The sequence below is a fragment of the Catharus ustulatus genome, chromosome 11 (genome assembly GCF_009819885.2).
Source record: "Catharus ustulatus isolate bCatUst1 chromosome 11, bCatUst1.pri.v2, whole genome shotgun sequence".
NCBI classification, from domain to species: domain Eukaryota; kingdom Metazoa; phylum Chordata; class Aves; order Passeriformes; family Turdidae; genus Catharus; species Catharus ustulatus.
In genome coordinates this window covers 12,823,933-12,847,009 of record NC_046231.1, presented here as the reverse complement: position 1 = coordinate 12,847,009, position 23,077 = coordinate 12,823,933, and the positions used below count along the sequence as shown (strand labels likewise).

General features: G+C 40.3%; 2 protein-coding genes across 6 annotated transcripts; one reads left to right on the top strand and one right to left on the bottom strand.

Annotated features, from left to right (window-relative positions):
- Positions 1-684: 684 nt before the first annotated feature.
- SLC7A6OS (solute carrier family 7 member 6 opposite strand) lies at positions 685-4,534 on the bottom strand. 2 transcript variants are annotated; one of them, XM_033070174.2, is made up of 5 exons: positions 4,390-4,534; positions 3,302-3,673; positions 2,778-2,975; positions 1,801-1,924; positions 685-1,360 (listed from the first exon to the last, which is right to left on the bottom strand). In XM_033070174.2, the coding sequence occupies exons 1-5, from the start codon at positions 4,531-4,533 to the stop codon at positions 1,239-1,241; spliced, it is 960 nt and encodes a 319-aa protein (XP_032926065.1). In that variant the 5' UTR covers position 4,534; the 3' UTR covers positions 685-1,238. The 2 variants fall into 2 exon arrangements, with proteins under 2 accessions (XP_032926065.1, XP_032926064.1); XM_033070173.2 differs by having other exon boundaries at positions 2,778-2,978; positions 4,390-4,533.
- On the top strand, positions 4,216-21,226 carry PRMT7 (protein arginine methyltransferase 7). 4 transcript variants are annotated; one of them, XM_033070162.2, is made up of 18 exons: positions 4,216-4,422; positions 5,436-5,611; positions 6,384-6,420; positions 7,739-7,888; positions 8,427-8,535; positions 9,246-9,358; positions 10,545-10,786; positions 10,909-11,086; positions 11,998-12,125; positions 12,903-13,104; positions 13,456-13,539; positions 14,548-14,595; positions 15,402-15,491; positions 16,092-16,253; positions 18,578-18,652; positions 19,063-19,223; positions 20,367-20,463; positions 21,011-21,226. In XM_033070162.2, exons 2-18 carry the CDS (start codon positions 5,517-5,519, stop codon positions 21,164-21,166), a joined length of 2,127 nt encoding a protein of 708 aa, XP_032926053.1. In that variant the 5' UTR covers positions 4,216-4,422; positions 5,436-5,516; the 3' UTR covers positions 21,167-21,226. The 4 variants fall into 4 exon arrangements, with proteins under 4 accessions (XP_032926053.1, XP_032926056.1, XP_032926054.1 ...); XM_033070165.2 differs by having other exon boundaries at positions 4,399-4,422; positions 5,462-5,611; XM_033070163.2 differs by lacking the exon at positions 4,216-4,422 and adding an exon at positions 4,866-4,898.
- Positions 21,227-23,077: the final 1,851 nt, after the last annotated feature.

Below are 23,077 nucleotides of genomic sequence, written 5' to 3'. Positions count from 1 at the left end.
AGTAGCAGGGAGAAAAACTAGAAATAAAAACAGAAGTAGAAGGTACTACTGCAGAACAGACATGCTAATTTGTAGTCTATTCCAAAGCTGTAAGCCTAAATCAGGACAGTTTTGATACTGTATTTTGGTGCAGCAAAAGGCAACAAGAAGTCAGCCTGTTTGTCTGGAAAAGTGAGATGTACTTCAAAAATATACCTGAGATTTTTACCTTAGAATGTCTATCTCAGTTGGCTTGAGTTTGGCCACGTCTGGTTCTGTGCATTTAAGTTGAACTAAATCTTGGAATTGCAAGGTTATGGCTGAAGCAATACACACTTCAAAGGGTGCCCCACAGTTGCATCAGTGACTTGGGTAATAATGGGGATATTTGGATTTTTGCATTACCATGTTAACCTTCCTCTGAAGCAAACAAAAATACCTTGCTTCCACTACTTTGCCATTACTAGGCAAAACTGATTTGCCTAAGTACTGCTGCAACCTCCAGTTCATGAATGACATTAACCAGCTAAGAGCTAATCCTATTAGCTATTTTTACAGACTGAAGTAGGAGAGTGTGAGTTAAAATACTCTGTGTGTCCAAACAAGTACAATAGAATTGTTTTAAAGATCTACAAATGCAAGTTAAAATGGTGACCTGGGTTCAGCTGTACCAACTTCTGTGATCTTTAAATGAGTAAAGAAAACTTGGTCAAAGAAATTTTATTTACAATTTAAATGCACGTTGTTCAACTCCAACAGTAAAACTACTGGGGAGAGTAATGGACTGGTCAAGGCATTTCATATGCTCAGCACTTGTGAAGAAAGTCACTTGACACTTAGGAACAAATGAAGTAGGAAGCAGTAGGATAGGTGCCTTTTTCCAGGACTTCCACTTGCCAGCAGGGCAGACACATCGATGTTCTTGTGAAACATGGCATATCAGACATGACCAGAAGGGCTGCTGCCAACAGTACCTCCATATCTGTACATTTCCTACAGGTACAAACTCTTGGGCATGCAGCTTTGGGAAAACAAAAATAAATAAAAGGTCCCTTCAAAACCTCAATACACACAGTGGGTGGAAAATTCTATTTTAAAGCATAGAGCATCTTGTGCTTGGAAAACAATTTGTGTTCTGAGGTGGCCACAGTCACACCCATCTGTTTAGTATCCACCAGCTGAAGTTGGCTGCTCAGATAGTATATTCTCCTACAGCAGCAGGTGTTCACCTTCAGCATTTCATCTCCAAAACCAGGCTGTTAGTCAGAACCTAAATCTTCAATGTCATCGTATCCGAATTCCTTCAAAACCTCCTGTCGATATTTGTCCCATGTTCTTCTCCTGTAACATTGGTCCTCATCACTGGAGCTCTCTTCAGAGTCTGTAAAGAAAGCATCAACACTTCTACATGATCCTTTCTTTTTACTTAAAAATTTAAGTTAATCAGAATAGTTTAAGTTTCTTGAGAAACTAATGAAGTCTGAACAACTTCTGTATGAGCTGAGATTTGAATTGTGTTTGAAGCACTCTGGGGTATGGACTTCAGAAGGCAGAGGCAATATTTCACAATCATGTGGACCCAAGTCATGCATTCCTCCTCTAAGCAAGCAAACATCTGCAATTGCAGCAGCCTCAATTTGACTTCTCAATTTTGTCTTTTCAAAAACACCAATTTCTCTTTTAGTTCCAAGAAAGATAATCCTCCTCTATGCAGATTTCACCTTTTAAGAGCAGCACTCAGTTAAGTTGCTTTTTATGTTAAAAAAGAGGGGATGTACACATGCACAGCAGGAAAGCAAAGAGCATTTATGTCAGGTGTACCTTTTTCTCCATCTTCCTCAGGTAAGAATTCTTCTTCTTCAGGATAATCATTACGCCAGTTATTTTCATCATTTTCATCATCTTCATCTTCATATACTTCCTCTGGACCAGGATCATCATTTACCTGCATGTCAACACAAACCATAATGCTGAGTGTCTGTATTTATACTGAATGTTAAGTGGGTTTTCATCCACCTGTGCAATACTGTACAGATCAGAAAGAGCCAGGAAATACAAGCAAGACAGAGGGCACACTGCAGAAGAATTTGAGTTGTCACTACATTCACCATAGCACTTCAAGTCTGCTTTAGGTGAAAAATTAGTGGTCACACATGTACATGTTCCACTCCAGCATTTCAGTGTTAATGTCTACCTTAGTCCTGCTCACTTCAGCAGTAGTGTAATAGATCAAAGAAGAAAGAAAGTAGTTTCAGGTTCCCAATATAAAAGTTTGTTGATTGCAGGAACTGTACAACACAAGACTAAACCTTACATTAAACTTCCTAACTCCACAGTCACTGAAGAACAATTTATTATGAAAAAATATCTCACATGAAGATTAAAGTCAAGTCCTCAAATACTGAAAAAGTTGTGGTTTCCCACTTGCTCCTCTTTTTTGAGTCATATTTACAATGACATTTTAATGGCTGCCTCCTAATCACAAGCAGGACATAAATTACTCAAGTTTACATTCACGTGCCAAAATGTAATTGGCAGTTTGAAACCAGACAGATTCTTCTCATTACATGAGCACCATCCCTTCTACTTTGTCATATGATGTCCTTGGATCAACAGCAACCTGCAGGAACATGGGACTGGCAGTTACAAAAGGCCTAACACAGAAGTCACTGAGCACACATGTAGTACCTATCTTAAAGGCCCTTCCTTGGCGTGGCAGCTTTTAACAGCAGGACTTGAAACATCTTTTATTTGTGATCTTTTTAAGCTGAGAAAGATTGTTTTCTCCACACCCTTACCCATTCATATTCTTCTCTATAGGGCTGTACAGAAAGGATATTTTCAATCCAATCAGGGGCTGATGTTTCCTTATAGTAGATGTCATAAACATACTCATCTTCTTTGTCACCGTGTTCTTTTTTACCATCTTCAGAAACATTTAAACGCTCACGGATCATCTCCACTGCATTGCAGAGAATTGCATCTGGATCATTCTTCTGCTGAGAAAAAGTAGAAAATGCATATTTCCACTAAAGCCATGCCAAGTCTTATTTACAGCCAATAGTTTGCAGATGAAAACTACATCAGACCAAGGCAAAGAAAATATAGGGAGGTACAAGCCCTTTCTTACGCAGCAGCTTCACACACTGTTTCAACATTAGTGCACTTAGGATCTTCGTGAAACATTTCAACTTGCAATCTAGCTAAAGCTCCTATTAAATACAACACTTACAGTGCAAGCAAACTCCCACAGCAGTCTGGCCACATGTACCACTCAACAGCGATACCAAAGTACTTCAAGCACACCGAGTTCATAGCTGACCTGTGCGTTTGCAGTGGTAACACCGGTATCTGCCACCATCTCCTCTTCTTGTACAATATCAAACAGCTGGAATTTCCCACAGCAGTCTGAGCTCCTATGGACAGCACCACTCTCCTGTGCTGAAGCATCCTGCTGTGCTCCTGAGCTGTTCCCATGGGGTACAGCCTGGCCGTGTGTGGCAGGTGCGGCTGTGTCAGCACAGTCGGGCCGGTGGCTGGACACCACTCGGTACCGGTTCTGCTTCCTCTGCTCCCGCCTGGCACAACGCAGCTCCTGCAGGATCCGCTGAGTGCTGCCCAAAGACGGGCGCAGGCTTTGAGCTGCCTTGTCTCGTGTGATGGCATCTTTAACATACTTCTGAACTGGTTCGTTCTGGGGAAAAGGAACAGAGGAGGAGGAATAGAATGAGAATATCAACATACTCCTTCCTAGAAGAAATCAAGAACTGCAGCACCAATAATCCTAACAATATTCAAGTAACTTCTATTATTACTTTAAGCAACATAATCATAATCTCTTGTTATGAGGAAAGCAGAAGATACAGAAGTCCTAAGACTGTTTCAGTGTGTTTTAAAGCAACTCTGTAGAACAGAATAACCCTCCAAACAAAACCACATGCCTTTGGAAGTGCAATGGATCTAAATTTCGGGTATAATATCCTTTACAGTGTTCTATGAGAACCATTTCCCAAGACAGCAATATAAAAGGAGGGATGACGGATAGTAGTTGTTATCTTTGTGGGCCTGAGCTTCAGCATCTCACACAGCAGAAATTCAAGCTTCACTTATTGCCTGCTGTGTAGTTTCCGCGAGAAGAACAAGTGTAGAAAAGCGAGTGCTGAGCACGGCTTGTCCCGAGCACGGCTTGTCCCGGGGCTCACTGTGCGCTCCTGCCCTGCCCCGGCTGTCACAGCAGGAGGAGCCGCTTGCCCCGGGTTACCAGGACAGGACAGCGCTGCCGGGGCCGCGCTGCTCTCCGCAGCACCCACGTGAAAGAGCCGCGAGAGCAGCCAGACACAGCCGCTGCTTTCCAAACCCCTCCAGCAGCACCGCCCGGCCCACTCCGCGCCGCCCGGCCTGCCCCGGTACCTTGGAGGACACGGTGGTCACCAGCTTGAAAAGGTTTGTCTCCACGGGCTCGGCCCGGCGCCGCTTGCAGGCCAGGAGCAGCGCCTCGGCCGGCTCGGGGCCGCCGCGCTTCCGCCGCACGCGCAGCACGGCCGCGCCCGCCATGGCGCCCAGGGGCGGAGCGCGCTGCACTGGAGCGCCCGCGCCGCGCAGGGCCGGACAGTTCCGCTCTACACTGCACAGGGCCGGACAGTTCCGCTCCACGGTGCACAGAGCCGGAGAGTTCCGCTCCACAGTGTACAGGGCCTGAGAGTTCCGCTCTACACTGCACAGGGCCGGAGAGTTCCGCTCCCACCGCACCGCCCTGCACTGCGCTGCACCGCACCGCCCTCGCGCGGGGCGCGCCGGGCCGCCGGCTCGGGGTCGGAGGCAGCGGCAGCGGGGGAGGGCCCGCGGTGTCCGGGTTAGGCACAGGCGGTGTCCGGGTTAGGCACAGGCGGTGTCCGGGTTAGGTACACGCGGTGTCCGGGGTAGGCACACGCGGTATCCAAGGGTAGGCACACGCGGTGTCCGGGGTCAGTACACGCGGTGTCCGTGTTAGGCACACGCGGTGTGCCGGCCCAGCGCTCTGAGGAAGAACGAGCCCGCTGCGCTGGTTCCGAGCAGGGGATGACCGGGAGCGTTCTGGCCGTGCCCATCGCTGCCCGTTCCTGAGGAGGGAAGGCCCGGGCCTTGCCGCTGCCGGGCCGGGTTTGCAGGCTCCCCCTCGGGGACTCCGGGATAGCGCCCGGCCCCACGCGCTCGCTTACGGGATGTTCTTCCCTGAGCATTCACTGCTGTCCTGGTTTCTTTTCTGCGCTGTGTTCTCAGGGGTTACACCTAGGTCATCTCCAGGGTCCCCTTTCGGTGTGACAGACTTTAGCTTAAAACGTCCTCATGAAAAAAGCATAAAGCGGTCACCAGTACTTCTGGCCAAGGCAGGTGTACTGGGGGAATGTACAAGAGCTAAAGTGATACCTGTTGTGTTTACTAAAAGTTTTGTGGTTTTTTGGTTTTTTTTCCCACAGCTGGTATTTGGTGTATTATACTGAAGTGAAAGCAAAGGTGCACACAGTACATAAATAATACATTACAAATTGAGATTGATCATGAAGATCTTCTGTGGAAGAGCCAATCCAACCACTGGTTCGATGGAGTGGTTAGAAGAGGGTGAGGACTATGACTACCACCAGGAGATTGCAAGGTATGCTTGGAAAAATAGCCTGGTGTTCTGTTAAAGGACTCGGAAAAATGAATGAATCAAACTTTATTTTAATGGCAGTTTGGGGGTCTGTCTTTGTAGAAGTTCCAAGGGCATGAGGTGAACAGACTGTAGAATAGTCTAAATGTCAGTAAATGTGCCCAGTGGTGTACAGGGCAGAGCTGTCAATGTAGAATTTCGTAAACCGTTCTCCAAGAAGTTTCCTTCTAAATTTTTAAAAATGTTTTCTTTGGGGCTGATACAAATACTGACAGTGACTGAGTTAGGACAAAATGCATTGACTAAAATTATTTTAAATGCTAGTGCAACATAAAACTGCTGTCTGTTCCTGGTCTAGCTTTTAAACAGTCTAGTATAATAACCAGAGAAAGTGGGAAGATATATTTTGGGGTATTTTGGAGTAATGCAACCCATGAAAAAATGGGAACCAGAGTAAGTCTTGGTAAAAAATAAGTCTTTAGTAGTCTGTCTTTCATTGCTCTGTAGGACTCTGTGTCTGTCTCAGGTGCTTCTTCACAGCTCTTTGTCCATAGGTCTGTGCCTTGGGTCCGTTGCTGTGGAGAGGATTTGTGCCAGTGCTTCATGAGTAGATTTATGTGCTGATGGGCCAGATCACTGAAGTTGCATTATCCCTTAGATCTGAGAAAGGCTTTAGCTCCTCAAGGAGTGTGTCAGTTGTATGTGCATTTGTGGGCCACAGGGTCCAGTTGCTTTGCAGAATGGAGTATTTTAACTGGAATATCTTTTATTGCAGGTCACGCTATGCAGATATGCTTCATGATAAGGACAGAGTAAGTATAGAAGAAAACTCTTTTGAATAGTGAGAAAAGAGCCATTGGATTTCTCTTGAATAGCTGTCACTGTGTGATTATGTAGGTTTCTGTGAAAGATTAAATGATCACATTTTTATGCTCTCTAAGGTACCAGACCTGCTCTTAGATCAACAGATGCCTTCTTACATATGACTTCAGTATTCTGTTGCTTACTGCAGAACATTTTTATATTCAATAACCAGTTTTGCTGTTCTGTGTTTGACATTTTTGAGAGAGAGCTCATTAGAAGAAATTTCAAAGGCTGTAAAAGTGAAACGAAGCTGGGCTCCTTAGTTTTTGTAGGAGTGTAAGTAAAGTCTGTTCTTCTGTGGTGTTTCTACCATATGTACTGGCATGATGAAGTCTGGAGTGAATAGTTCAAATGTTCACTTCCCTCTAGCCAGTAAGTCAGCCTTCCATCAACAATGTTTTGAAGGATTTTTGTGTGCTCCATGATAAGTCTTGAATTCGTATTAAATGAAAACATGTCAGTAGGATCAGGCATTTAATAAGCTGTGTAGAGGCAGCAGGTTGTGGCTGAGTGAGTAAAACAGCTACTGGAATTATACATATCAAAGTCATTGACTAGAATTGTTCAGAAGGGGATCCAGCAGACCTTCCAAATGTGTAATGTTCAAGGATTGTGTATTCCATGGAAAGGCTTAATAAATTATTTGGAAAGGAGTGTCTTGCAGTAGCTGTTAGAAGGGAAATATAAGCATATATATCAATCTGTATCTTGTGGCTGACAGCATTTGTTTTTTTCCTGTTCTTGATGCTGGTGTGCTTATAGCTCCATTTAATGGCCTGTAACCAAAAACCAGGATTTACACAGGTTGATTCTCATGTATGAACCTTTGTCAGTAGATGAAGAGAGGAATCTAAACCAAGATACTTCAGCTCTTGTACTGCCATAGGGAAAATATGACTATTTGAGTGGTCCTGCTGGGGAAAATTAATCAGAAAACTTCTAATATCTCCCATGGATCTGATTATTTGCTTGGGAAAATGTATCACATTTGGCAGTCATACATATGTTATGAACAGTTGATTGATCAATGGTAATATGAACATTGTGATAAATGCTGATGTACTGTAACAGACTGATACTGACAGATGCAGTTGTTATTGCTGAAGATGGCTTTGGTGTGACTATTTAGGATAGAGTGTCTGCAGGCCTTTTTCTGATTATAAACTCACAGTCAAAGAATGCAAGGTTTCTGCACAAAAATTAAAACCATAAATGTATAAAAGGTTGCTGATTTTTTTTTGTTTTGTTTTGTTTTGTTTCCCACAGAATGTGAAATACTACCAAGGTATTCGTGCTGCAGTGAGCAGAGTAAAAGAGAGAGGTGAGAAAGCAATTGTGCTGGACATAGGGACTGGCACAGGACTCCTGTCCATGATGGCAGCTTCAGCTGGGGCAGATTTCTGCTATGCCATTGAGGTGAGCATTTGTTAGGGGTTGCACGTATTCAACACGTTCTTTGTGATGCTCTTATTTTGAGGCTGGTGTGCTATCTCTGTTATTTTTGTTCTGAATGAAACAGAAATTCTCTTTACAGTTATACTGTTAAGGTTTTTGGCATACTTCAGTGGCTGTTTCAGTGCTGGTTGTTTTGGTTTCATGGGCACAATGTCTTGAGCACGTGTAAATCTCTAGAGGCTTCTGTTGATGTATGTATACATATCTTTGTTTTTACAAAGAAATGAGCTTGTTTAACATAAATGCTACAATATTAATGTGTATTATGTTTAAAAAGTTAAATTGGACTAGCTTTTGGAGGCAGCTGATAACTCTCTAACAGTAGAGCTCTGAACTTTTCTAGTGAGGTAGGTTTGTTGCCTTGTTTCATGGTAGTGAACTTCAAACATAGGAAAAGATGCCAAAGATGTTAATTTTTTTTCAGAACTAAATATATTGCTTTTTGGTTTTGAAAGCTGGCTTGAGAGGTACCATTTTGTTACACTCTTGCTGTCCACAGGTGTTCAAGCCCATGGCTAATGCTGCTGTGAAGATAGTGGAGAAAAATGGTTTTTCTGACAAGATCAAAGTAATCAACAAGCATTCCACTGAAGTCACAGTTGGCCCAGGTGAGAAAAATAGGCTGGGTTTAAAAATATTTGCAAGGATCTGAAAACCACGAAGGAACATGTCTTACTCTTATTTCTTATACTTTTTAAATTAAAACAAGTGCTTTGAGAACACAGGGCGCTGGGGGAGGTTCAGCTTGGAGAAGAGGAGGCTCAGGGGAGACCTTATCTCTACAACTGCCGGAAAGGAGGTTTAGGCAGGTGAGGGTTGGCCTCTTCTCCCAGGTGTCAAGGGACAGGATGACAGGAAATGGCCTCAAGTTGTGCCAGGGAAGGTTTAGGTTGGAGATTAGGAAAATTTTTTTCACAGAAAGGGTTATAAAGCACTGAAAAGACTGCCTAGGGAAAGAGTGGAGTCACCATCCTTGGAAGTGTTTAAAAACATGTGGATATGGCACTTGAGGACATGGTTTAGTGGTGAACATGGTGATGGTGCTGGGTTAGTGGTTGGACTGGATCTTAAAGGTCTTTTCCAGCCTTAAGGATTCTGTGATGCTTTACATTCTAGAAAGTAACACTGGAAATCTACTTTGAAAGAAAGTGTTTTGGTAATATCTCAGTAGCAGTTTGTATTCCAAATGGAAAATAAATTACTGTCTTCAGCAGACTCTCTAACAGGAATAAGTTTTTTAATACTTGTCTATTCAGGATAGCATCTTCTTGAAAGACTTACATAGATTTAACATTGCAATATTATTTGTGTCTTTTAGATGGAGATATGCAGTGTCGGGCAAACATCCTGGTAACAGAATTATTTGATACAGAGCTGATTGGAGAAGGAGCTTTACCAAGCTATGAGCATGCACACAAATACCTTGTACAGGTAAGAAAATAGGAGTGTGTCACATCCAGCAGTAGAGAAATTCTGCCCTTCTTTGAAGTAGGGTAGAGATTATACAGAACTTAGACTTCTGTATCCCTTGGTGAATACACAATTAGCTCTGCTAGTTTCTTATTCAGTCAATAATTTACTGGATTCATTCCTAGAATAAAGCTATTTGATTTCATATTGCAAATCACAGGCTCTGAAATTACACCTGGTTTCTTTGTGTTGAAACCAATAATTTGCTGGTTAACAAATGTCTTTCAGAAGGGCATCCAATTCTGATTTGAAGTTCTCCTTAATAACAACTTTGTCCCAAAATGTTTTAAAAAATTCTCCTAAATTTGATGAGCTTCACCTCCCAGACACTGGTTGTTTTTTTTTTTCCTGTTGTGCTCTTACTACTCCATGTGGATTTTTTGTGTGTGAAAGTATTTTAAACACTATGTTTAAATGATAGCCTTTTTTTTGGACTTATAATTTATGGGTACAATTTGAGGACTTTCACATTTTCTAATATTTTCCCTTAGTTATAACGTGGATGGCAGAACTTTATTTAGGTTTCTGTGTTTCCATTCACCAGTTTAAGAAACACCATGTAAAGACAATAGCACTCCAGAACTTTGTACAGCTCTCCATATAAACTCTAAATTGCAATTAGTCTTTTTTCTGTAGAAGCATTGTTTTTGGTGTTCATGGTTTGCTCTTAGTTCATACTGGGATTTTTGGGACAATTTGTAAGTTTTCCATTCTTTAAACATGAATACACAGTTGTCCTTGCATAAATATTTGAGCATTATTTTTGTTATTTTCTCTTTGCAATCAGCAACTCTCTTAATGTTGATAGCTTAGTAGTTTCCTGCCTTGAGAAGCTCAGGCTAGATCTCTTATTTCAGAACAAGGATGGAAATGCAATGAGGCTAGTAAACTGATAATGTTGCATGGTTAATGAAGTGATCTGGTCTTGCTGAACCACACTGAGCAGGATAGATATGTGTATTCTACTTCACAGAGAGACAAATTGCTCTGGTGTTACAAAAGTCTCTGAAATAACTTGCATTTTAGATTTCAAAGCTCCCAGTCCAACTGTTCTTTAAATGGGTTTGCATTTCAATTGATTTAATTCTCACTCATGTTAATAAGTCAAACTTGTTGAATGTATTTACCCTTTGTTTTGACCACTCAGGAAGGATGTGAGGCAGTGCCTCACAGGGCAACAGTGTATGCCCAGTTAGTGGAATCCAGAAGAATGTGGTCCTGGAAGAAACTGTTTCCTGTTCATGTTGAAGCAGAGGATGGTGAAAAAATTATTATTCCACCTTCAGAAATGGAAAACTGTCCAGGTGTTCCTTCTGTTTGTGATATCCAACTGAACCAGATGCCTTCAAGTGACTTCAGTACCCTCAGTGATGTGGTGACAGTGTTCAGGTACCCTGTTATGCCTTTCATTTAAGCTGTGCATTCAGCTTGAGAAACTGGGGAGAGTTTCTGAAGAATTCTTTTTACAATTTTCTATTATTTCTTTTTAAAATTTTCATGCTTCCCTGCAGTGTGGATTTCAGTAAGCCAGTACAGAGTGCTTCCACTTACTACAGAGTGCAGCTGGAGCCTGTGAAATCTGGCAAGGCACAAATTGTACTTTCCTGGTGGGATATTGACATGGACCCCCTTGGGATGATAAATTGCACAATGGCTCCCTACTGGGTAAAACCAACTTCTGCATTGCAGGTAAAATACTGAGCCTTCAGATACCACTGGCAGATGACTGAGCAACTCTTTGGAGTACTGGGGTTGTAGAAATTTTAGTTATGGTATGTGCCCATTTTAGCTTTTTTTTAATGTTAAACAATAAGAGTAATCCTCTACGTAAAGCTTAAAGACTGAAGCTGTCTTCCAGATACTGTTATTTATTTTATGTTCAAGAAATACAGATTTCTGCATCTTTTAGTCTGTGGTTTGCTTCCATGTAGTGATTCTGAATTTCCAAATAAGTGTTATGTTTATGGTAGTATATTTATACTCGCATAAAAAAAAAAGAGGCTAATGTAGGAAAGTGCTGGATTGATATGGATAATTACAGAAATACTATCACTGTTAAGTCAGATTCTTGTATTTTTGTGTGAATGTATTTAGGATTAACTTCCTCAAAAGGAAGCTTCAACTTGGAGGTGTTCAGTTAGTTTAGAATGACTGATAAACAGAGGATATTTGCAGTGCAAAAACCAGCTTTTTGAAACACAAAGTAGGTGTGCTGTGATCAGAGTGACACTAAGTGACACCATTCTAGGTGCATCAGGCTGTCAGCAGTTCAGGACAGGTTTCTAACACAATTGTACTGTGCAAAGTGAAACATTAACAAATGCAAAGCAATTTTGGGTTGTTTTTCATTTAGTTGAAATAGAGGCTTGACCAGTGAGCAAGCCAAGATCTTTGGCTTATTCTGTTTCAAGAAATCAGTATTATTTGATTTGTGATATTGGTCTTTATTCAGCCTTGCTAACTTGAGCAAGATTCTTTAAATCAATCATGCATTTTCAAAGTTGTGCCCATTCTTCCTAACTGATGTCCTGCTATTTGTTTACTTTCTATTTGCTATTCATGAGTGAGTTCCTAAGGTTTTGTGTATCAACCCTTTTCAGTGGAGAGATCACTGGATGCAGTGTGTTTATTTTCTGCCACGTGAGGAGCCAGTTGTGCAGGGTGAGAAGCTGTACCTGACTGCCTGTCGTGACGAGTACTCTGTGTGGTACAACCTGCAGAAAGCCAGGTAACAATCTGTGTGTGAAAAGGCTGCTGTCTTCCTCCTAGCTGGGCTATGTGCTGCTCTTAGAGCATGTCCTTCTGTAGAAGAGCAAGATAAGAACCTAAAGAGTAGAAAAATATTAAAGGCTGCGTCATGGGCAATGCACAGGTGGAAAATATACATTAAGCACAAAAACTCAGTTGGACTGCAAGCTTCTGCCTCACATCTACTTGCAGTCTCTGACAAAGAGGCATAAAACACTCATGGTTGATTCCTGGAAATCCTAAAATAGAGCACAGCTGAAGTGGCATACAGGTAAAGAACTGAAATAATTGCCTTTCTGTTTCCATTTTCTATTTTCCTAGTCAGGACTGTTTTTGAGATTACTGCCTTTTGCTCAGATTAAAAAGAGCTTAATTATGTTGGTTGTAATGACAATAACAGCAAATATTTTTAAAACTAGTGCTAGCTTTAAAATGTCTGAATTTGCTGTGCCTTTTTTACTTAGGAATCCAAATCCAAACAAGTAACTGTTTGCTGAAAGGGCAAAGCCTGAAGTACCTAACCATCACAGTTACTGGGAAAGTGGAGGATGGTTCTTGGTTTTGCCTTTTAAAGGTGAAAGTTCTTTTTCACCACTCTTCATTTGGAAACACAGAGTTCCAGAAATGTCTCTGGAGAACCAGAGACAGCAGAATTCATATTCATTACTGTGCATATCAGCCAAAATGCATAAATGTGCCTGTTTGCAGAAATGTGTTACTGGTGCTGCAGTTGATACTACATTGAAATTTTTTACAGAGAGGGGGAGAACAAAGCAGGTGAAGAGGAACATAAAGCAGGTGAAGAGGAGCATAAAGCAGCTGAAGAGGAGCATAAAGCAGGTGTTTGTGTGGAGAGTCCTGTGTGTAGGTGTCGTGCTCACCTGCTTTGGAACAGGCCCCGCCTGGGGGAGCTGAACGATCAGAACAGAACACAGCAGTACGTCAGGGCCTTGAGGAAGGTGAGTGCTTGTTGCATGCAGGTTTTATTGGCTTCTCTGATGGATGCACATACTGGTTTAGTTACAGTAATTATTTATGGAATTTGTCCTCTGCAAAGGACTTTACTCACAAAGTGTATTTCTTCCATCAGCAGTTGGATGTTATACTTTTGTCTTGACAACTTTAGTATCAAATTTTTGAATGGTAAACAGCCACTTTTGCATAGAATTTGTAGCAGCTCTGTGTGCTTGTTAGACATAGTATTGGTAGTTGGATAAAGACATCCAATACATTTTTGAGCAAACTCTTTCAGACCTAAGCCAAGGGAAACTTTTCCCTCTGGAATAACAATGACTATTTGTTTTCTGTAGGTTCTGAAAACAGACAGTGTTTGCCTTTGTATCAGTGATGGCAGTCTGCTGCCTATGCTGGCCCAGTATCTTGGAGCAAAGCAGGTACAGTACTTTGTCCTGTTTTTCAGATCTTTGCTTTTTAGCTTGGTGTTTTTCTCTCATGTAGTTCATTTCTAGCTCATTATTTAACTATTTGCAGTGCCTCTTCAGGGGCAACTGAGGAATAGGTTCACATTGTGTTGAAGGGGAGGTTGAATTTATCTCTGGTCAAGCTGAAGTCTAGGAAGGTAATAATTACCAGATTTGACATTTGCCAGTGTGTGGGTTTGAGGAAAAGTGCTGTTCCTCATTCCCCACTGCTTCCTGTTTGCCATCTTGTATCTTGTTCATTTGAAAACACTCTTTATATGGACCTGAATGTGTATTTTTCTTTTATGTTTGCAATCCCATAATTACATTTATCACCTAGTCTTGAGTGGAAGATCTGTAAGAGCCAAATAGGAAGCAGTAAGAGTGCTGGGTTTGTGTGTAACTGAGAGCTGCCTGGCTGTCTCACCTACATAAATGCCCTACTTGACAGGGGAACTCTTTAAACTAAAATCTGTTAGAGTTGAACTGAATATCTAGGAATGTGTAATGTGATATAATCCTGAGGAATGCAACATATTTCTTAACAATTCATCATTTTGGATAAAACTAAATGTTTTTCTTACTGCAAAAGACTTCTGAGCACTTTCCAGCTGATAGTCAGGTCATGTTAAGCAGTATTTACAGTTTGGCACACTGGTAATGTGCTTGCATTGTTCTTGAGTAAATATGTGCTTAGAACAAATGTTAATATCTGTGTGCAACTTAAAAATGGAAAATAAATATTTGCATTCTGTTGAGTTTTTTTGCTTTTCTTGTATAGCTGTGGAAACAGAGTTATTTAGCCTGTAGTTTTGGGGAGAGTTTGGTTAAAAAAGTTCATTATAGTGGGCTCTGGAATAGATGCATGGTTCTTATGACCTCTGTTCACTAAGGCATCAAAATATTCCTTTGTTCTTCAGTTACATATTCTTTTAATTAAAAACTATAAAGCTAATTTGACTAACTGTGTATTTTCATTAGGTGTTTACATTGGAAAACTCTGGTGTGTCCTGTTCTGTCATGGAAAAAGTGAGTATTCCATCTTCTGTTAAAGCTGGATCTCTCCTTGCAGATGTCTCTTGGCTTTCTGCTTGAGCTGCTGCTCTGCTGCTGCCATTGCCTTGGTGATAAAAGCCAGGCTGTTTCTGAGGATTAGTGAGAGCATCCCAAAGCTTGCACCAGTCTTACTTGGCAGGCAGCATCCAGCAGTTCTGTGTTGGAGCTGAGACAGGTTGGGAATGCCTGCTCTGCTGTTTGCTCTGCCTTGAGGAAGGCTCTGCCAGTGCAGTGGGGGCTGTTCAGGAGAGACAGATGAGAGTGTCACTTAGAAGTGACTGGAAGCAGCTTCCTGGAGTCATCATTGGGCTGTGGCTCCTTTGATTGGCACTGTGTATTTGGAAGAGATCTGCCTCAGCCTGTGGCTCAGAAGTGCAAAACCAGATGGTGGGCAACTGAGGACTTGAACCTGTCTCAAAGAAAAGCCAAATATGCAGTGTATTTGTAAGTGGAGTGATTCTTTCCTTTCTTGATTATTCTTCTCATAGGCTTCAAAGTACAAATGAGTGAAGGTGAGGCAGCTTTTGTCTTTTGTGTTATCTGCCTTTTTAAGAGTACTGAGGGCACATGCTCTAGTTCCCTAGGTATGACACATTGGCTCTAGGTGCATGCAGCCTTCAAGAATAGACCTGTATCATTCTCATGAGTTATGGGAGGCAGTTCTATTAAAATTTCTTTTGGCTGCTGGGTTTTTTTTCTAATTTATTTTCAGTAAAAATTATTATTTTGCTCTCAACTGTGGCTTTTGAAAAAGACAGCATGTTACTTTTTGATTTTAGTTTTTGAAAGCAAATCATCTTGAAGATCAAATTAAAATAGTAGAAGCACGTCCTGAGTTGCTGAAGCCTTCTCATTTGGAAGATAAAAAGGTATGTTACAGTTGTATATTGTGCTGAATTTCAGGGGTTGGTAGGGAGCAGAAGGTAAAAATGAATTGTAACCACAATGAATTCTGTTATATCCCAGTTCATATAAAATGTAATGAGTAGAAGGTTCCCACCATGTGCCACTAAAACTAAAGGAGACTAAAGACTGTGGGAGGGTTGCTTTGTCTTTGGAGGGTCTGGCTTTCCTGCAGCATGATTGCCTCAGTAGTTGAGGCAGTTTAGCTGGTAGCTCTTTCACAGTCCACTCGAGAAGATTGCAATCTATTTGGAAGTAATAACATACTTCAGAACTTCAGAATTCTATGACTCATTACAAAGCCTTCCAAACCCAAGCTGCAAAATTTTCTCTCAAACTGTTGTGGGAAAATTCAATATAAAATGTGGTAACTAAACCCACAGAACAATGTCCAGTATGCTGTACATGCAGTGTACAGTAATTAAATCCCTAGGGAGCAGTAGAAGTTTTTATCTGGATGATTTCACTTAATATATTGCACTGGCAGCTATTGGAGAACCTAAACAGCCTGTGTTGTGAGTTGTTCTTTATTATAATGCTTTTTATCTGTTCCCTTCTTTGCCAAGATTTCTGTCCTTGTGGGAGAGCCGTTTTTCACGACGAGTTTGTTGCCGTGGCACAACCTGTATTTCTGGTATGCCAGGACAGCTGTGAGCACTCACCTTGCCAGCAATGTCACTGTCCTACCTCAGTCTGCTGCTTTGCATATGATGATTGTGGAGTTCCAGGTGAGATTGTTCAGATATTTACACAAATCCACTTAGAGCTGAGTACTCTACAACTTTATTGCATCTTAATACTGTCCAATATATTCTGGACTTACTACCTGAGAAAAGGGTATTTGATATCTTCAAGGTGAATTTTGCTGTTTCAGCCATCTCTTGTCAGCAAATCAACTCAAGTAATTTTGGCATTTAAAATGAAAGGCTGCATGTTTTAAGATACTTATTTAGATTAGAGATCAGTGAAGCATGTTACAGTTGTAGTTAGTTATACAATTAGATACTTTATCTTCTATATAATATATAGATATATATATATTAAGTAGATAGTCTGCAACATATCAGGTTTTGAAATGAGGCTTTATGAGACTGTAGGCATGCAGGTGGATTTTTTTTAACTGCCTGAGACTGTGCACAGTTCTGAAAATGAGCACACCTTAAAAATATTTTGAAAAGTCATCTTTGAGATGTCATACAAAGTTATAAACGTATTTTTTTCATTTATTGGGGACTTTGTAACAGAAGATTGTGAAGTGTTTACCTGCCATGAAAAAGGAAATTAAGTGCTTCCATCACTAATATGCAAAGTCCAGTAGCTTAAATGAAGGAACTCTGTAGTCTGGCATTGTGTAAATAAATGTACATATTTTAAATTAAAATGCCTATAATCTAACTAATTTTCACATAAACACAGCCTTCAGTTTATTTGTTAAAAATGCCAGGTCTTTTAGGTAGTTTTTTCTCCCCTCTGGCTCACCAGCTGTGTAGTTTTTGTGTTTGAGCCTTTTCTCCCTTAACAGTTTCTTTATTGAAATGCTCTTTAACCTTGTTCTCTTACTTCTACCCTTGATCTGTGTGTGTGAAAATGGCCCCAGCCATCTCTGGGGCTCATCAACTGTGATGCACATTTTTTCAGTTTTCTACAAAAATGTACAGAGTTTAAGTGTATACTGAGTAAATAATGTAAATCTGAATCCTATGAGAGGGAGCAGATATTTAGAGAAATCAGCAGTAATCAGATTAAAATGAGCAGTAAATTTTAATTCCATGCTCTCTTATCTAGAGGATTTACTTCCCTAGAACTCAAGGCATTTTCTAAGGAAGTAAGCATTATTCTCTTCATGTTCTGAATGAGGAAACCAAAGCATGCAGAGTGATGACTGAAGATTATTCAGCAATCAGCAGAATGTAGAGTAACATTCATGTCACCTAAGCCTCAGTTTTACACTTTCATATGCAGAGTTTGTTCAGAGATGATTATACATACAATTTTTGGTGGAACATTTAACTTGTATTTTGTTCCAGTAGGCTGTGCCAAAGCTATTGCTTTAATTTTGCATTATCTTCTCTCAGTGGTGAATCTAGACTCAAAGACTGGCATCTGTGGGGTTATAAAAATAACCTCTGGATTTACCAGTTCTTGTTTAGACAGAGGGAACAGACACAGCATTGCAAGGTCTCCTGCAGAACTGGTTCTGTAGGCTGTTCTTTCCTCTCAGAATGGATATGTCATCATGGATGAGCAATTAGAAAAACCTGGATCCAGGAGAAAAAAATTGATGGAATTACTTCAGTTATTGTTTAATCCACAATTGCATTTAGGGAGCAGGGTGCTGCCTGTCTGTTCTGATAGTTCTGCTGGGTGTACCACTCAGACTCTTGATAGTCACTCTAGTTTCATGTAGTCAGGCAGAAACTTTAACAGGATTTGTTTAAATGCCCAGTGTCCTGCTGCCAGCTTGTAAAGCAGGAACATTTGAGATGAAGTGTGACAGTGAACAGGTAATAAAATGTATATATCCACAGCTAATGAATGTTTGTGTTCTAGTATGAGACCATTGATGAGGTCCCAGGAAAGGTAAATGTTGAACTGAGTCGGTGTGCCCAGTGGGTTCTAAAGTCAGTGAGAGGCATGGTATGAAGTGGCTGAAATGATCTCACTCCAGTTTGTGGGGCTAAAGGAAGTGTGGTTCCCTGACAGGCTGTGAGATGTTTGATGCTACTGGGAGCACTCTCCTGTGCTGGATAGTGAAAATGGAGGGGCTGTAAGGCTTGGATCTTGGCAAATCCATACCTGCTGTAAAGTAAACTACACACAGAAATTGTAAGAAATGTTTTTTAGAGGAGTTGAAAACAGTGATTAAAGAATTAACTGACTTAGAAAAACCTTTTCCTAGAATTGTCTTCTGATGTTTGCAGTAGGTATAATGGTTTAGCAATATATACATAGTATCTAGCTTGCTTTCAAATGTCTAAACTGCAGCTAAAATTGTTTCAGGATTTCCTGTTTCCTTTAGTAAAGCCAAACAAAATCCTGTTGTTTTTTATAGGACTTATGGAGAATCCGGAGTCCATGCGGCATCTGTGAAGGTTTTGATGTTCAGACTATGGATGAAATGATTAAAGTAAGAAAAGCAGTTTCAGCACAAGTCTTAGCAAAACAAAAATTCAGTTTGACTTAATAAAGCATTTAGTGACTGTTGAAAACTTATGTATTAGGCAGAACACCATTGTTTGAGATTCATCTGTATCAGTTTCTGGAGCTCTGCTCTAGATTAATTGTGGAGGAGTAGAGGCAGTTTTAGAGTGGAATTCATCTGCAGGGAGAAGAAAATTTCAATGCAATGTATTTTGAAAGTGCCCATTTCTGTTTCAGGGCTGAGGGCTCCAGTCACAGCACGTGTTTCATGTGTGCAGGACATTTTCTCCCTTGTTCCTAAGAAGTGCAGTCCTGCCCTCTGCAGCTTTATTGCATGAGTACTCTGGGTTTGCATTTCTGTTGCTTTCAGCTAATTTTATTCCTTCCTTTCTTCAGGATTCTCTGAATTTTAGGGAATCCAAGGAAGCAGAGCCTCACCCCCTGTGGGAATATCCCTGCAGGTCGCTCTCAGCCCCACAGGAAGTTCTGACATTTGACTTCACAGAGGCTGTACCACAGCACAGTCTCAGCACAGAGGGCTCTGTAAAGCTCTTACGGTCAGTTTTCTCACTGCAATAAATATTCTTGTCATCATCCATTTCTTTACCTCCTGTTCAAGCTCTTTAGAGGAGTTGAGTTCAGAGCTCCTTTCTGGTGCAAATATACTTGGGAGTTTTTAGTAATGTGACCTGAGATTGTGGAAGTTGCTCTGACTCAAGCTTCCTGTGGGTATTCACAGTAGGCTATAACAATAGCACAATAATGTTAGATATTATTAGATTAGATAATATGCCTCTGTTTGAAAAAATAACATTTTACTAGCTCTCACCATGATTTAAAATATAAATAGATTAATTTATAGTTTAGAGAAAATAAAACATTACCTAGATGTTTTTAATGTTTCTGTTTGTTGCCTACTGCTGAGTTCTTGCAGGAAAAGCTTCTACTTAGCTTGTCAAATTATTGTGTTTAATAATTAATAAATTATGTTTAATAGCTTTAAAATTATTGTGTTAGTAGCTTTTAATGTATATGTTATTCTTCCTTCTAACTATAATCCTGGCAGGCTTTATATTTTACCACATCTTCTGAGATACTTTCCACTGTAACTGTGGATTCTGTTCAAACTTGAAATATTGTTAAGAATTTAAAAAGGAGAAAGTTTTATTTTTTAACTATCCAGGGCTTACATAGCTCAAACATTGCTGTGTCTCTCATTAAACAAAATAAAATTCAGGTTTTCATAGACTCCAGAGCCATCTGTGTGGGGTCTCCGTGCCTTTGCAGCACTTGTGTTTACAGCAGCACAGTGGCATGACCTCTGCTTCTTGTGGAGCAGGCACTTGAAGTGGCATGGTGTGTGTGGTAAATATTTCCTCTGGAGTCAGAGTCAGTAGAAACTGGGGTCTCTAAAGGAAGTTCTCAGTGTATGTGTGTAATTCATGCCATGTTATTCAGTGCTGGATAAGTGGCTGTGCTGCTGAGCAGATGTAGTTATGATTTGTTCTCTTGCCTTTTTTAGATTTCATATCTGCAAATATTTTAAAGTTTCTGTCCCCAGTGACCATCTCGGTCAGCTGTTCAGCTTTCTTTCAAGGAAAGAAACTGTTGATGCTTTTGCAGCTCTCACTTAACTAGTGCAGTGTTTAAGGTGCCAGGATTGTGTGAAGTAACAGGTTTTATCCTGCATCTCTCCCCAGGAAAGGAAAGAGCCATGGAGCAGTTCTGTGGATGGAATATCATCTTGCTGCTGATATCTCTGTTAGCACAGGACTGATACAAATGTCAAATGAAAAGGTATATCTTCATTTTAATTTATTATGTCAAAGTCTGTAGGATTGCAGTGGGTCTCTGCTGTCCATGCTTGGGTTGTGTAGTACCCCATCTAACACTGTTTGAATCCTGTGTCATCAGAACTACTAAAAATATCTGTTCATGTTTTTGTGGGGAACAGGGGATGTACCTTAAATGGGAGAGTTGATCTGCATCCAGGTGCTCCCTAGATTGGAATCAAATTCAGAATTTAAATGGGACGCTAGGTCAAAGCAGAGTTTTTCATACAAATAACCTCATCTCAGTTTAACTAAAGAAAAAATTTGGAGGGGAAGGAGTAAGTATTTTTAGTATTCTGTCTCAATATTCTTTGACCAAATCCATTTTTAACTCTGTGACTTCAGTGTGGTGTAGCAGATGGGATTTCTAGTTATGTTTTCCATAGTGGAGTGTAAATGATAAGTGTTGATCATTGTGTGCTCAGCTGGGAACAAGAACTCTTACTCCATTGTTACTGTATAATAATAATATTGTAGATTTTACTGCATTCACTTTTAACTTTCTCCTGTAGGGAAACTGTGAATGGAATCCCCACTGCAAGCAAGCTGTTTATTTCTTCAGCTCTGTTATTGAATCAGAAATTCTGTCAGACCCTACTGCTGTCACATATGCTATAAATTTTGACACAAAGACAGGAGAGATTGCCATGGATTTTAAGCTATTATAAAATACTTTCCTTTTGCTCAGATTCCTAAATTATAATAAACATACAGTATTTTTTTTTGTACCAGAGGATTTCTTTTATTGTGTTCAGAGGGGCAGACTATTCTGAAACATACTTCTAACCATTTTGGATTTGTTTTCAAAATACAGTTAGTGAGATAAAGAGGAACCATTTCCTGGGGACAGGTATTCTTGTGAGGGTTTATATACATATATACACATATATATATATACACACCTATATATATACATGCTTTTAATCATCTCTCTGAGGGTTTTACATAGTGTTAAGGGACTACAAAACAGTTGGTGTGACAACAGCAGCTGTTCATTGCATGACATATCATTGGATGAGGACACCAGGCCTTACACGGACATTAGAGAAAAGTCAGTTAAATGGAAAATGGAAAATAATTTCCAGAGTGCATAAAAAATCCAAAGTCAAGCTACATATGTATGTGAGTGCTCTTAATAAGGAGAAGGAAACAGCTTAGCTGTTCTCAGGCTTGTCTAAGTTGTAACTGGTTCTGAGCTGAAATGGCCAGTGAATTAAACTGTGCAGTGGTGCAGTGATGTTCTGCTGCAGCTGATGTTCTGAGATGCTGCATTTCTGAAGAGTCCTTTGCCAAAAAGTGCCCAAAATCTGGACTGGAAATTATAAAATTAATTAGAATTAGTACATATTCAAATTATTGGAAGTGAATAAACTGATGGTAGTCTGTCCAGAAACAAAAGGAAAAGAGTTGTAGTCTAAGAAGCAAATCTTTATGAGCTATATAATATTCAATATATTATTAAACTCATTCTATCATTTATTCCATAAATAATACCTGCTGAGTGTGAGTTTGGCTGAGTTGTAAGGTGCTGTGCAGTAGCACATGTCCATTACTGAGGTTTTCTCAGCTGCTCTCCAGATCATGTTGGCAGCAGTGGCATTGTGTGAAATGAGTTCTGCTTTAGATGAACAATCAATTGATGTATCTGTTTTGTATGTGTGACCTATAAAGGTTTTAATAGAAAATCAATGTACTGCCAGTCCCAAAGTGGTGTCAGCCATCCACAGGATAACAGTTACCAAAGCTACTGCTTTTCCTCTGAGCAGCAGTTGGAGCAAAGTGAAAGGAATATCATAAAGAAGCCACGAGGCAGCAGGAGCCTCCTCTACTCTGCTTTCCTGGGCACCATGATATATCATTTTTGTGAGTAAAAATTTTTCCTTTGTCTAACAGTGTGATCATATTTATAGGCCCACAAACCATCTGAAATATTCCTAAATTTTTAGATCAATTTTCCTGATGAACAGAAACCTTGCAGCTCCTGCTGAGGTCTGTGAATTTCACTTTTCAGAAGTGCACTTTTAAAATGCCCAACTTTAGTCTGTCATCTCTTACAGAGTTTGCTGGAATATATAGGTTGCTGTTCATGAAACAACTGGTTTTGTTTTGATACACTGTATGTAGCCCACAGGAAGTGTGGTAGCAAATCTGTTTATGTGTTGTACACAGTACAGTTGTAAAGGGAACAGTAATATGGCCAAGCCTTGAAAATAGTAGAGGCTTGGACCTTTTTTTTTTAAAAAAAGGCACAGGCACAGTTGTGCAAGGCTGGAAAAGGCTGGTATTGCACAGCTGCTCTTCTCCTGGCTGAGTCCTGTAACTCCTGTGTCTGGCTTGACACAGAAAGCATGAGCTGCTGTTCTTGTTCTGCAGTAGAAATAGCTTCTGAAAGGGCATTTAACTGCATAAGTCATTCTGGATCCAGCAAAAGAGTACAGTGCTCCATCAGGAACACAAAACTAGTGGCAATATATTAGAATTTATATGTTTGAAAAAATAAAATAGGAAAAAAATACAACCAAATTCACATTATTTTATTGTGTAGTATTAACTTTCCCAAAAATAACTGTGTATGGATG